At 46.5% G+C, this 15,853-nt stretch overlaps 1 protein-coding gene across 1 annotated transcript in view; it reads right to left on the bottom strand.

Annotated features, from left to right (window-relative positions):
* Nucleotides 1-276: 276 nt before the first annotated feature.
* Nucleotides 277-15,853, bottom strand: part of ADCY2 (adenylate cyclase 2) — a 432,640-nt gene continuing 417,063 nt past the window's right edge. Inside the window, 4 exon segments of the mRNA XM_058430099.1 lie at nt 277-739; nt 8,043-8,167; nt 11,757-11,911; nt 13,338-13,511. Of these exon segments, the coding sequence (XP_058286082.1) occupies nt 587-739; nt 8,043-8,167; nt 11,757-11,911; nt 13,338-13,511 (607 nt within the window). The 3' untranslated portion in view covers nt 277-586.

The following is a 15,853-nucleotide window of genomic DNA, read 5'->3' as shown; positions in this document are numbered from 1 at the left end:
AAACTGGTCCTAGGCTGTGAGGACTAATTCTGGTGACGGATGGCGACGTGCTGCTGGCATGAGACACATGGAGCAGAGGGACGAGAGCCGTGGGTCCCAACGGGGGCCCTTGGACACCACTGGCAATGAGACAAAGGGCGAGCACAGACTCCACGTGGGGGACACAATCAACTTATTCACGAATACTGCGTGTTTGAATATCAGACGAGCAGATGCGGTTGGCGAGCTATCATATTTTCCAGAAAAGAACATGCACCAGAAGATAATATACACCCCCTAGTTTTATTGCCTTAAGAATGTGTGTGTGTTTCACCTCTCTCCTCTTTGTTAGTTCTCTCAATGCTTTTCTTCTATCACGCGCGCTCCTTTTCCCTTTTGCTTAGGAGCAAGCACAGTGCAAGTGGCAGAACGATCTGGGCACATGTCAGACACCAAACGGTATGCCACTGGGTCACGGGAACGAGTCTGCAGAGGCTCCATAGGACAGACAGCACGCACATCAAAAACAAGGGACAGAAGTTGCAGTCAGAAAGTGTGTGATACCTTCCTGAAAATACAGTCTTCTTGCCAAAATGAAGGTGACTCTTCAGGATGCCACGTTGCTCTGGGAAAGGGACCTTGACATTTCTGTGTTTACAAAGTACGTCTTCAGGTCCCCCTTTCCTTTCACGTTGATTATTCCTCGACAGGTGCATGTGTATCCGAGGGTCTGCAGGACGAGGCTCGTCTCCTCGGTAACCTAGAAGGCACAGGAACATGGGAAAACGGGCTTAGTACATACACTGATACAACCCATCTGACTCAAGGATGAAGAGCTAAAAAAAGCACCATGCTCTTTGACCCAGGAATTCCACTCCTGAGAAGTTAGTAGAAAAGTGAGAGTAATCCACAAGAAAAAAACGTTGTAAAGGACAATGTTGTTTAATTCAGCGCTGGGATAGTGAAAAACTGGAAACAACCTAAAATTCAAGTACTCCAGTAAACTATGGTGCCACCATGATGCTATCATGGATGAGACAACGTCAAACCATTTCACCCAGAAAAGGAATTGAGCCTGGATCCAGGCTATGATTTCAACCACATGATGTTATGTATTCACACTGAGAGACCTGGAAAAGACAGTAAACCAAAATAGGGTGGAGTGGTGGGATTCTGGATGGTGTTTATACATTGTCATGAATGTCCTTTCCTGAAATAATAAACATTAATCATAGATTTCAGTGTCGATGGGAGGAGCACCCTGAGAAGGAGCACTAAGCACTGTCAACTCCTGCAAATGGTCACGCCTGTCAGGTTTGATGACTGTGAGTGAAGTGACCTAAAATTGAAAGAACGGTGGGAATTTGCACTGGTGTCCGCATGAGCATGACGCTCCCAGTCGAGTCTCAGAGGTCTCCTCACTTCACTGCATCGAAACCGGGGGCTAAGGAGGGCAGCCCCTCTTGCAGGCTGCCGGCTTGACAGGACCACTTATTTCCTGCCATTGCACCGACAGGCGAGAGCCCCGGCAGCCGAACCATGTCCAGGCCTAGCGGGTCAGATGGCCGTGAACTTGCTGGCTCCGAGGGCTTCCTCCTCAGCGGAGATGCACTGTCCGGTACTGGCTCTCTCAGCTTCCGCGTGTGCTGCGCCTTCCTTGGGACACTCTATCTGGGACTGTGGGCCCGCGCCTGCCTGGACTTGGGCTGCCTGAGTGTGGAGGAGCTGCAAAAGCAGAGAACCAGTGAGGCACGCAGGCATGGCCTGAGGGTGAGTCCTCAGCTTCCGAGGCTGGGGAGGACCCCTCTGTTGGCTACCTGCTCCTCCACCCAGTGTCCCCTAGCAGGTGTCTGAGTTTGGGCAGAGAAATCCCTGGTAATGCTGCTTTGGAACCATGAGTAAAAGGCACAAAGGAGCAATCTCCTCCCACTTCATCTGAGAAGGCACCTGGCATGGCTGTAACAACGGCACCTGTGAGACCCTGGCCATCTCTGGCACTGGAGTGACAAACCTGTGCCAGGTGGGTGTGGCAGGGCTGGGCAGCTTGCAAGCCACACAGCAGTGTTACGACACACACCAGTGTTGTTGTGGCACACAGCAGTGTTGTTGTGGCACAGCAGTGTTATGGCACACGGCAGCATTGTTACGGCACACAGCAGCGTTGTTATGTTACACAGCAGCGTTGTTATGTCACACAGCAGTGTTATAGCACAGAGCAGTGTTACGGTGCATAGCAGCGTTGTCGTGGCGCACAGCAGCATTGTCGTGGCACACAGCATTGTTGTTATGGCACCCAGCAGCGTTGTTCTGGCACATAGCAGTGTTATGGCACACTGCAGCGCTGTTATGGCACACAGCAGCATTGTTATGGCACAGCAGCGTTGTTATGGCACAGCAGCATTGTTATGGCACAGCAGCATTGTTGTGGCACCCAGCAGCGTTGTTATGGCACCCAGCAGCGTTGTTCTGGCACATAGCAGTGTTCTGGCACACCGCAGCGCTGTTATGGCACACAGCAGCATTGTTATGGCACACAGCAGTGTTGTTATGGCACATAGCAGTGTTATGGCACACAGCAGTGTCATGGCACACAGCATTGTTGTTATGGCACACAGCAGCGTTGTTATGGCACACAGCAGCAGTTGTTATGGCACACAGCAGTGTTGTCATGGCACACAGGGGTGTTATGGCACAATTTTGGTTGTGGTGTGTCCCAGGGAAGGTGCAAAGGTGGGGGCCGTGTCAACAGCAAAGCTCCAGCCTCCTTGGACTTGGAGACTGAGAGGGTCCTTGAGGGTAGACGCCACTGTTGGGGCAGAGGCAGAAGTGAAAGGAAACCATGAGGGGCTGTGCTCCTGAGAGCTCAGGACAGCATCCAGGGACACCCAGAACCAGGGCGAATCCTCCATGCACAGATCTCAAGGGCAGGCTATGGAAGAATCATCCACCCTTCTGCAATGTCATGGAAGGACAGCCCCTAGCACAAGGTCCACGTGTGGGTCCTCGGGACCCTGATGAGCAGAGCAGAAAGGAAAAGGAGGCACAGGTGCCAGATGCCCATGTCCTGCTGCTCTGGTCCGGCCCAAGTCCCGGGAGGAGGGCAGGAGCCCAGGGAGTGCTTTGTGTATTGGATAAGAACCGAAAGAAGATGAAGAAAACCAAGAAACTCAGGTTTGCAAATTCTGCAGTCATTGGACGAGTGGCCTTCCACACAGAGAACCAACCAATCTTTCGGTGCTTTGGGGGTTAACTGTTGAGGTATTTACTGGTACTAATGTCACTGGCATTTTAAAACTATCCATGGGTGTTCATAATGCCAAACCACCCGCCGAGCAGCACCGCATGATTAATGGGAAGCTGGGAGGAAGAAGCTGTCCATCTCGATGCACACTGGTTACTATGCCCCCAGGCCTAGGAGAAGCCCGCAGCATTGCTGAGTGGGCTTGCTATGCTGTTCTTGGGGTTTCCAGGCTAGAAAGCATGCTGGGAGTTAAATGCTCTTTAATAAAAAGAACCCGTTCCTCAGGCCTAGGAGAAGCTTATTAATGGCCTGGGCATCGTTTTTTATTTTCCTGGCATCTCACTACTATTCTTTGCACAGAAATGGAAAAGAGAGCTCACTGGAGTGAGGAAGGGAGCCACACCTTCGGGATTACAAAGCTACCCAAATGCAGCCCTTCCAGCTTCTGTGCTAAAGGAAGCAAACACAGGTCTACAAACATGGCTCCCTACTGACAGGCAGAAACCTGTCTTCTTTCCCTCCAGGGATCAGAGGTCATGGAGCCAGTGCAGGTGGCTGACCTGCCCTGAGTCACATGGAGCTTTATGAAGCCCAATATCCTCTTTGAGACGCACATGAGCTCAAACTCATTTCAAACATCGACCTCTAGGAGATTTACGATCTCCAGGAGGGAGCACTCTCCATGACCTGCCTCACTTAAATTGCTTTTGATACTTTTCCCAAGTGCGTAAAAGCGCTTGGGGAACTAGAAAGCATATTAAAAACTAAAAAATGCTCATCATCGCTGGCCATCAGAGAAATGCAAATCAAAACCACAATGAGATACCATCTCACACCAGTTAGAATGGCGATCATTAAAAAGTCAGGAAACAACAGGTGCTGGAGAGGATGTGGAGAAATAGGAACACTTTTACACTGTTGGTGGGACTGTAAACTATTCAACCATTGTGGAAGGCAGTGTGGCGATTCCTCAAAAATCTAGAACTAGAAATACCATTCGACCCAGCAATCCCATTACTGGATATATACCCAAAGGACTATAAATCATGCTGCTATAAAGACACATGCACACGTATGTTTATTGCGGCACTATTCACAATAGCAAACACTTGGAACCAACCCAAATGTCCAACAACGAGAGACTGGATTAAGAAAATGTTGCACATATACACCATGGAATACTATGCAGCCATAAAAAATGATGAGTTCATGTCCTTTGTAGGGACATGGATGAAACTGGAAACCATCATTCTCAGTAAACTATCGCAAGGACAAAAAACCAAACACCGCATGTTCTCACTCATAGGTGGGAATTGAAAAATGAGAACTCATGGACACAGGAAGGGGGACATCACACTCCGGGGACTGTTGTGGGGTGGGGGGAGGGGGGAGGGACAGCATTAGGAGATATACCTAACGCTAAATGACGAGTTAATGGGTGCAGCACACCAACATGGCACATGGATACATATGTAACAAACCTGCACATTGTGCACATGTACCCTAAAACTTAAAGTATAATAATAATAATAATAATAAAAACTGCCATAAATCTTCGGAATATTCCGGGTGTTGTGCTGGGGACATGGGCTGGCCTGCAGGTTGGAAAGGGAGTCCTTGGTAGGGGCAGGCCTCTCTTCCCTGCCAAGATAAGACCTGGGGTTGTCCAGGATTGCTGGAGCATCCCTGGGCATTGGAAGTGGCAGTGATGTTTATATGCAGAAACTCCTGGAAGCCTTGGTACCATCAGGAAATGATCAGACTAGGCTGCCAAAACGCCCCACGATTCTTGTTCTGGCTGGGCAACTGAGCAGTCTCCACAGATGATGACCGCAGCTGCAGCCCCAGGGAGAAGAGCCTCGTCTTGCACCCTAGCATGAGAGGGGAGGCGGCTGGAGCCGGTGTTGGAAACTCACTCCAAGTCTGATCTCGTGAGCAGAACCTTGGCAATGGCCAGTTTGGTTGGAATATTTCCTCTCCACCTCCCATTAGTTTCATTTTATCTCTTCCTTCTCTGTGCTGGACTTTTACTTATTTTGTAGCAAGTGTTGAGTCAATCTAAATAGAAGAAGGCAGATACTTAGAAGTAATGTTTCCTGCATTCCATATAAAAATTAAAGCTATCCTTTAGAAAGACCACAGGAATGAACAAGGCGGGGTAAATATGAAAGGCAGGTAAGTCGAGGTTTAATAAAAAGCCCATTCTGACAACAAAGGAGGGGACAGTCTTTTAAAGAGGAAAGGACTGTGCCAGTCTGTGCAGTCAATTTTAGGAGGCAAGGCTATTTGCTTGTCTTGGCTAAGCTGAGACACACGCTATAGGGATTCAACAAAAGCCCAGAGGACCACCATGATAAACCTATTGTGCGAGTCCAGTGACTTTCATATAAATTTGCCACTTAGCAGAAATTCATTTTCCAGCATGTAACATAACGGGGGTGAAATGTGAATCCACTGCTTTGTGAGAGTGAGGCAAATAGAGTGTACAGCACAGACACACACACACACATGCATGTACACACACGTGCACACACACTTCTCACTTGCAGATCCCAGCCCTTCTCTCTGGGTGTCTGGAACTGTGCACAATCAGATGCACATGTTCTAGCTGCTGATGATCAGCTCACTGATGAGCTCACTGGAAGGCAGATTGAATTTCACTAATTTCTAGCCATTAATAGAAGCAGAATTTTGAAGAAGGCAAGGAAGGACCATAAAACCTTGGTATCTCCAGGCTCTTCACTGAAACACCTTCTGTGTTGCTAGATGTTTGTGCCTCTGAGGGGGACAGATACTACATTGGCATGTCATGTATCACTGTGATAGCAAGCTTCAGGATAGCTTCTCAGTGTAATAATGGTAGAATTCAACGAAATTCTAGTATTAACCAAAATATATTAAGTGGATTTGGGTGTGGGTTCAATGATGAAAATTAAAAAGGTAATCTCTAACCACAGTTTAAGCAAAATTTCCAAACCATGGTACAAAATGGCTTTAAAGTTACATCTAAACCTTGTGAACATGTTTCCCATTCTACACAGATTATCCAAGAGTATAATGATAGATTTAAAATGTAACGACATGCACCTCTTTATCTTCTTATTATTCTTTTCTTAGCTGAGACCCTCTTCTTTCTTCCAAATACTGGAATGAACCATAGCTTCCTGTTTCCACTCTTGCACCCTTCCTCCTTCCTTTTTCTCCATTAATGCTGCAGATGTTGCTACTCAGCTGTGAGCCCACTCTCCAACCACACACTGTTCCAATCTCCTTCCTTCACCGGGGGAACCTCAAACCACCTTTATTTTCACTGGTCCCCTCACTCCGTTCTTCCTGTGAGCATTGCCCATGTTCAGGATAGTTCTTGAAAGCAGCCTTGAACTCCCTTCCCCTTCTGCTCCATCAGCTCATTTCACGTCGGAAAAGGTGGTCTTCACACACTGTCTCCAGTTCCACACCTTTCTTACTCACACAGCCTGTCTGAAAATCGAGTTCTTCAGAGCCTTCCCCAGCCACACAGGCCAGCTAAAGTCCTACAGCACAGTCACATCTGCGGTGGCACCACTGTGACTTCTGGTGGATAACAGTTATCTCCAAGAGAACATTCGGTGTACAAGGGCAGAGTTGAGTCTGGCTTGCTCACGCTCTAGCTACAGCACCTAATCAGCACGTGGGAGGAGCACAGGACGTGGGTGCGGAATGAATTGAAGAACAGATTTGACAGAGCTTCCGTCTTCGTAGCCTCCCTTCTTTTTTTTTTTTTTGAGACGGAGTCTCGCTCTGTTGCCCAGGCTGGAGTGCAGTGGTGCGATCTCGGCTCACTGCAAGCTCCGCCTCCCGGGTTCACCCCATTCTCCTGCCTCAGCCTCTCCGAGTAGCTGGGACTACAGGCGCCCGCCACCACGCCCGGCTAATTTTTTTTTGTATTTTTAGTAGAGACGAGGTTTCACCGTGGTCTCGATCTCCTGACCTCGTGATCCGCCCGCCTCGGCCCCCCAAAGTGCTGGGATTACAAGCGTGAGCCACCGCGCCCGGCCTGCCTCCCTTCTTTCTCTTCCCGCTCTTCCTTGATTCTGTCACTGTCAACCTGGGCAGAACGACTGCTCTTTTGTAACTGGGGGGATAGTTTCAGCATACTTCTAATAACAGATTTTTTTTTCTATTATCTTTTCAGTGACTTTAAAATAAAAATATGATATTATTAGTGCTGTTGTAATATAGTTACCTTAACCACGATTATAATTGATTTAATGAGCAATGGGAATAGTCACACAAAATAAGTTTAGTTTTCTCCAACCACTGCTTTTCATTTGTTAGACCTTCCTTTCTCCCTCTTGGGTGGATTCCAGAGCTGCCATTCATATCAACCTTCTGTTTCATCTCCCGCCTCTCCCAAGCCTACCACTTCCCCTCCTCCCAATTCAGCTTGAGAGAAGAAGATGAGGGGTTGTGTCTGGTTTTGGTTGCATGTGATCCCTCTCGTTTGCAAAGTCCTTTTCAAGGTATTAGCACCAGGAGAAGTAATAAAGGTTCTCCTGTACCGAATGCTCAGGGCTGTTGTGCTATCATGCTGGTTGCTGCTGGATCATTTGTTTTCACAAATGCAATAGCCTTTATATTGTTAGAATTTTGTTGTTGCTGTTAACAGTCAATACAGAAACTGACATTTCCCCAAAAATTGTTCTCCAAAAGATGTAAGTAAATTTCAAGGTTTACTTTTTTCCTTTGTTTTAATATATTAGTATCTTTATTATACTTATTTATGGTTCCCAAGAGAACAGACATGGTTGATGCAGGCAGCGCAGACCACACACTGCATTACCTGTATTTTGTCCAGGACTCCGGTGCTGTCCATCCTACTAGCCACATTGACGGTGTTGCCCCAGATATCATATTGTGGCTTCTGAGCTCCAATCACACCGGCGATCACAGGTCCGTGGTTAATACCTGTGCCACATCAGAGTTGAGTTAGCAAGATTCATCTCATAACTATTGTCTTTTCATTTGTTTTATTTTTTGAGATGGGCTCTTACTCTGTCACCCAGGCTGGAGTGCAGTGGCGCCGTCTTGGCTGACTGCAACCTTCACCTCCCAGGCTCAAGCGATCCTCCCACCTCAGCCTCCCAAGTAGCTGGGGCTACAGGAACACACCACCACACCTGGCTAATTTTTTGTATTTTTGGTAGAGACAGAGTTCTGCTATGTTGCCCAGGCTGGTCTCAAACTCCTGAGCTCAGGAGATTCACCTGTCTTGGCCTCCCAAAGTGTTGGGATTACAGGAGTGAGCCACCGTGCCAGGCCAAAGCTTCCCCTTTGCAATAGAAAGTTAGGTCAGGAAACAGCCCCAATATTGTTTCAAGCAGTACCTTTGCAGGTACAAAAGAGGTAATAAATAAATTCTCCTTTGGTTTTGTGGCATACTCAGGAAAACACACTTCTGGTTTAGGCATCTCAAATAATTTATTCCAGCTTTGGCACAGGTCAGAGCACCCAGGGGTCAGCTGCTGGACACTGGCCTGTGGTTCCAGTCTTGCATCTGTCAGCTCAGCTTTTCTCCTGGCCACTGCTCATCCCTGCTTGATCAGCAGCTCTGGGGTGGGGAAGAGCCTGGACGATTATTGCTGGAAACAGGGCCATCTCTAGTTAGTGTAGGAGTGTGCTCAATTTGTGGTTCCAACTGATTTTACAGCTAGATATGCTGAAAAGGATGCTAGGAGTGAATTCACCTCATTATTTGTCCCATCGCTTTTGTTGGCAATATTATTATTCCACGTTGCTATCCCTGAACTGCCTCTGGATGTCACGGTGCATGGAGGTCAAGCAGGGAAGTCCCCTCCTGGGAGAGACTGAGGGTCTAGGGAAAGGGAGACTCAAAGGCCAAGTGAAACGTTGAGTTCAGGCTTCCTTAGAAATCTAACGAGGCTGACATATGGGGTTGAGGGGATAGACTTTATCAGTTATTGGACAATCAGGGTAAACTAGACATTTAATGTCAATAAACACCACTGGAAGGAGGTGCATTCAACAGTTCACGTGAATCTGAACAATATCACTGAAGTCTAGACCAGGAAAATGGCACTTTGGATGTAGCACATACGACTGGCAAAGAGCCGTTCTGGTCCCATGCTGCAGTGCAGGGCAATATTATTTTGGTCTATATAAGTTTGATAATAGAAGAGGTCATTCTCCCATTGCGATGGTTAATACTAAATGTCAAATTAATTGGATTGACAGATGCAAAGTACTGTTCCTAGGTGTGTCTGTGAGGGTGTTGCCAAAGGAGATTAACATTTGAGTGAGTGGATTGGGAAAGGCAGACCCACCCTCAATGTGAGTGGGCACCATATGATCAGCTGCCAGCATGGCCAGAATAAAAGCAGGCTGAAGAATGTGGAGAGATTAGACTGGCTTAGCCTCCCAGCCTACATCTTTCTCCTGTGCTGGATGCTTCCTGCCCTCCAGCATCAGACTCCAAGTTCTTCAGCTTTGGGACTCGGACTGGCTTCCTTGCTCCTCAGCTTGCAGACGGCCTAATGTGGGACCTCGCCTTGTGATTGTGTGAGTTAATACTTCTTAATAAACTTTCCTTTATATATACATCTATCCTATTATATATACATCTATCCTATTATTTCTGTCCCTCTAGATAACCCTGACTAATATGCCCATGTAATACATTTTTTTTTTTTTTTTAAAGAGGCATAGTAGCAAAATTTGAGGAGCCCATTTTCCAAGCTGTCAAAACAGTGTAGAGTCTCTGGGGTCAAAGGGACACGCCCGTGTTTGGTGTGGTCATCTCATCTTTGTGTAAGGTAGAGCCCCCGATAGGGGTTTACTATGCACAGAACTGAGAAAGTAGAAAGAAAAATATGGCATTTTGGGAGACTGAGGTGAGCAGATCACTTGAGGTCAGGAGTAAGAGACCAGCCTGGCCAACATGTCTCTACTAAATCTACTAAATATAAATAGTAGAGAAATCCTATCTCTACTAAAAATACAAACATTAGCCAGGTGTGGTGGCACATGCCTGTAATCCCAGCTAGTTGGGAGGCTGAGGCAGGAGAATCACGTGAACCCAGGAGGTGGAGGTTGCAGTGAACTGAGATAGTGCCGCTGCACGCCGGCCTGGGTGACACAGCAAGACTCTGTCTCAAAAAAAAAAAAAAAAAGAAAAGAAAAAGAAAAAGAAAAATATGATTAAACACTGATAACTAATAGTACAAGTGGAGAAACACATCTCATTTGTGAAAGAGATGTAACATATTTTGGATTTAAATGAAATTCAGGACATACCCACAGCAAAGGAAGAAAATGGCTTTGAATATTCAGATTTCTTTTTAAAGATGAAATTTGTATGTAAGAGAGCGTTAAAAACCATTCAGATAGAATTTGCTGCCTGAACTGCTCTTATATAAACTGACTCTCAGAAGAAGCAAAATGTGTTGCCAAGAAAACCATAAAATGGTCAAGGAAGCTCTTAGAAATCTGAATGGTTGCAAGTAACTGCACACAAAGAAACCCAGCTGTGTGTTGACTTGATGGTTTCAAACACACATTTAAAAAAATAACAATTTGCAAAAGCTAAGAAATGAAACATGCTAAAAAAAAATCAACTTAAAGTCTGTTAAAAATTTAGAAAGCAGGAAGCCTTTGTTTTCAACCAAGTAAACGTTACTTTTTTTTTTTTTTTGGTGACAGGGTCTCTTTCTGTCACCCAGGCTGGATTGCAGTGGCACTATTATGGCTTGCTGCAGCCTCAACCTCTTGGGTTCAATCAATCCTCCCGCCTCAGCCTCCGAAGTAGCTGGGACTACAGGCGTGCACCGCCAAGCTCAGCTAATTTATTTTTTGTAGAGATGGGGTCTCATCACGTTGCCCAGGCTGGTCTCAAACTCCTGGAATCAAGTGATCTTCCCACCTCAGCCTCCAAAAGTGCTGGGATTACAGGCATGAGCCACTGCACCAGGCCTAAAGGTTATTTTTTAACAATATTATAAAGAAAGCTGGATTTTTTTTCTCTAGGATTTGAACACAATCTGAAAAACTGTCACTGTTTCAGAACCTACGACACATTTGGTGTTCTTACAGCTTGTGGCCCCAGGAAGATGGAACTGTATTACCACAATTCTAAGATGCACTTTTTTAAAGAAAATATTTTTATATCTCTGAAATATGGATGTATCTTATAGTTAGTGGCAGGTCCCAGTCCCAGTTTCATTGGCAACAGCCCATAAAATAATGCAGCAGCTCTTAGTGGACATCTCACAGTGAATCAGCAACACAGGACGGCTCAAGGCTGTGCGTGCCCTGTTTGTAGACGGGACCTTGACTGATTGCGGGTAGCCTAGGTCCAACCAAAGCGGGGTTTCTCTAATTTGTTCAAAAGCGTCCTTCCTTCTGTCATCCAGTCTTGCAATGGGGTGCATTTGTAACTGTCCCACTCCAACACTGAAAGGATCATCAACATCTCCTACGACTTACTCCTTATTCCACATCTTTGCCACAACTGAAACCGAGACCTCTTTGCAGAACGTACCCACTCGCAATTTGAAGTCGTTGAAGGAGTGCTTGTTGATGGCATCCAGCTTCGCTACCAGGGCAAAGGCAAACTCCACCATGGTGCCAATGTGCATGTACTGTCGCTCGGGCTCCTGAGAACACACACACACAGGCGGATGGAAATTAGAGCATCACAGCTGGAAACTGTTCCCCTTTGTCCTCAACCTGAGCTTTAGGCCGAAAGGAATGCTGGCAAATTCTAATGCTACAAGGCACTGCGGACATTCTATGAGAATCAAATCCCATCTCAAGGAAGCCCCGTGTGGCCATGGGGAGACGTTAGGTGCTAGAAGACACTGACTTCCGTGTCTCAGGCCCCCTCAGGCCAAACGCATTATGCGGGCTAAGGCTGACCACAGGGAACCTATATTGTATGAGTCCAGAAATCACTAAGGGAAGCTGGCTTTGAGGAGGGGCTGGCGCCTCCTTCCCTCTTTTCCCCTCCACAGCCAGCCTTTGCCTTTCTCTGCTGGGCTCTGGCTCTGGTGGCCTGACCACTAGGGGGTGCCCGCTCCTTGTCCTTGGGCTGCCAGTGGAGATTGCCCAGTGGGAGGTGCCGTGGAAAAAGAGAGCGGGAAGGAGGCTTGGGGCCTCGTTCCTCCTCTTCCCTGCTCACCGCAGGCTTTCCACAGGGGTCGGTCTTCTTCACGGAGGACAAGGGCTACTGCCCAGGGTGGCAGCTACTGTCTCTGCACTGCAGCTCTCTCTAGTTCTGGGAACATCCTCCTCCTTTTGCCCTCTTAGGCCTTGAAATGGAGGTTTTTAGGCTGAATTGTGTCCCTCCAAGTTCATATGTTAAAGTCCTAACCCCACTCTCTCAGGATATGACCATATTTGGAGATAGGGTCTTTAAAGAGGTGATTAAGATAAAATGAGCTTATAAGGGTGGGCCCTAATCCAATATGACTGGTGTCCTTTTAAGAAGAGGCAGTTGGGACCCAGTCACCCACAAAGAGAAGGCCGTGTGAAGACACAAGGAGAAGAAGGAAAGAGCCCCAGCAGGGGGAGAGGAGAGGCCTCAGGAGAGACCAACCTTGCTGACAACTTGATCTTTGGTTTCCAGTCTCCAGAACAGCGAGGCAATTAACTTCTGTGGCTTAAGTCCCCCGTTTGCAGTACTTTGTTATGGCACCCCTAGCAAACTAATACGGAGGGTAACAATTTCCTCATTTACTCGTCCTTGAGGGCTGTGTCATCCCGTGAGGACGAGGGAATTACAGAGCTGAAGGAGAGAAGTCCTGAAGATTTCCCAGTGGGAAGAAGTGAACATCTCTATGCAGATTTCCTATTAATTTCTGTTTATCATTCCTGTTACCTGTTTATGTTTAACATGAATTTGTAGCACTTACTATATTTATATTTGGAATTTCACCTTTTTAAAAGTTTCTGTTTTTTGTTATATTATTAGTACATGCATAGAATTCATTTAATTCCTTTAAATGTCCTGAAGGTTCCTGCTCCCCCAATACTTAGTGATTCTGTGCACCAAAGTGGGGTGGCTCACGGTTTCTGTTCCAGCCTGCCTGGTGAGCTGCTGGGCCTTCGGGGTTTCACTGACATGCGGTCCCAGGCCTGCCGGGCATGGCTGCTGCTTGGCTGAATGGACGTCCGTGTTAGCACGGAAGCCAGTGCCGTGTGTCTTTTCAAGTCGGCATCCCTCACTGGTTTGTGAGCTCCACCAGAGTAGAGACCTTGCTCTATTAATCTGTGTCTCCACAGCAGAATAAAGTCCCTGACAAAGAAGAAGAACTCAATAAATCCTTATTGAATGACTATACTTAGGTTGGCAGTGGGATCACCAGGAGGAAATGGCTGGGAGGAACGCAGACAGGGACTCACTAAGCTTTGGCGGAAGGTCAAAGCTGACCGCCTTGCATTTGAAGAGAACGCACCCAGGAAGGATCATAAATGTGCATACCACAGCAGGTGAGGGCTCGAAGGGAAGAAAGGAGAATAGGATGGTAGAGGGTTGAGCTGGCAATATGCCCTCGGCTAGGACATGGGTCGTGGGGAGGGGAACAAGCAAGGCACACTGGAAAACAGCTGAGAGAAGACCAGGAGAAACGGAACATGGGGCTGTTGCGGGCCTTAGGCAGTGACTTCTGAGATGAGCGTTGGATCCCAAAGGGAGCTAAATCAGAGATGAAGAAAGGTCTGGGGAGAAAGAGGAGCCACCTGCTGACCTTGGGGAAGCATCCTCTACGGAAAGTGAAGAGAAAGCCCAACTCTCAGTGACTCAGAAGGGACGGGTGAGAAGATAGATGGAGACTGTAGACATAAGCACCTATTCAAGGTGACAGCAAGGTAGAGAAAAGCTACTACCAAGGTGGCAGCTAAAGGGGAGAGGAAAGTGAAGAAGGGGTTATTCATCTGCTCTACACGGTGTTTAATAAGGAGTGCGCACGGGGATTGCAGTAACGCAGAGTTTCTCAACCTTGGCACCATGGACACTTGAACTGGGCTGAACTGGGTTATTCTCTGTTCTGCGGGCTGTCCTGCACATCACAGCGTGTTTAACACCATGCCTGGCCTCTGCCTACTGGACGTCATGGGCATCCTTCACCTCTCATTGTGACAACCAGAAATGTCTCCATTGACAATGCTCCGGGGGGTGGGGGGAGGATTAAAATTGCTCCCAGTTGAGAATCACCGCACTAAACAGTATAAATGTGAATGGAGAAGAAGAATTAAATCTCCGTTCAAGAGGGAAAGACATCTTCCTATCCTCAGGTGAATTATATCATTCCAGAAAAAGTCAAAGGAAATAGAACTATTGCAGTAAATTCTCAACTTAGAGTCATGAGAGAAAAACCACATAACTACAAAATTAGAGCCACAAAGTTGACTGTCAGCTAACTTTGGTGGAATTTCAGAATGTCATTTCTTAAGAACAGTTACTGTTTTCCATCAGAGCTCACTAGTATTTTTTTTGTCTCACGACTTATGGGGAAAACCGGATTTGGAGGCTTGTGCAGTCAGTTGGAAAACATCTTGCCCCTTAATGGGAGACACAAGCTGTTAAATCAACAAGCAAAATCTTGTGTAGTAAAAATTACAACTGCCCAAGTAAGGAGGACATATTTGCCATGGGAGAAATAATTTTGCTTTTTACCAAACCAAGGTGCAGCAAACAAGCTCCGTTCCTTGAGAAATTATTGCCCAATCTGTTTTCACACAGTTGGTTTAAACTGGAGGTTTTAAGTGACGTCAGTAATAAAAGAAGAGATTGAGTTCTGGGAATGAAATTTAATTCAACATCAGTAACTCATTTGGGCTTAGCAAACCCTAGAAAAAATTATGTTCAGTCTCTAGAAGAACTCAATTCATTTCAACAAGTCTTCATAAGTGTGGTCTCGATAAATAGCTGATGGCAGTATGAAGCAGTTATTTCTCCTATGATCTGAATAATTTATGTTATATATCCCCAGATATTTAACGGGCTTGCAGCTACACAGAGAGACTACTCACTCAGTTCCCTGAAACACATTTTATAAACTGGTTGTTTTGGAAGTTTCACCAGCAAGGAACATTGCTTAAAGTAGATGCATGTTTACCAAGGTGATTTTATAACCCAAGTGTCTGTTTGGTAATAACCGAGGTAATTTTTTAGGCTAAAATAAACATAACCTTCCTCTTCTGTACTCTCTTCTCCCTCTTCCTTCCATAAATATTCACTGAGCATTTGTTATGTGTCTGGCCCTGTGTTCTATGCTGAAAAACTTCTGGTGTTCAAGTTCCCCTGTATCTGATTTGGAAGAGAAATGGGGATTGTTATCTAAGGAGCATTCTGTTCTCCTGACGGGCCTCTAGGAGATCTCATCAGACTTCTCCCAGCTGAGCATAAAAACTGCATCCTGTGATAATCAGCTTACCTGGGAGAGGGTTGCCAATGGAATATTGCCTGTGTCAGGCAAAAATAGGTTCAGCTCCAGTTTCTGCCATCATTAGCTGTGTGGCCTTGGTAGAGTCATTTAACTTCACTGGGCCTCAGTTTTCCTCACCTGTTAAATGGGACAATAACGCCCTATCTTTTTTTTTTTTTTTTTTTTTTTGAGCTGGAGTCTTGCTCTGTAG

The sequence above is a fragment of the Hylobates moloch genome, unplaced genomic scaffold (assembly GCF_009828535.3).
Source record: "Hylobates moloch isolate HMO894 unplaced genomic scaffold, HMol_V3 SCAFFOLD_17, whole genome shotgun sequence".
Classification (NCBI taxonomy): Eukaryota; Metazoa; Chordata; class Mammalia; order Primates; family Hylobatidae; genus Hylobates; species Hylobates moloch.
The sequence above is the reverse complement of the archived record's forward strand: the minus strand, read 5'-3'. Positions and strand labels throughout refer to the sequence as shown.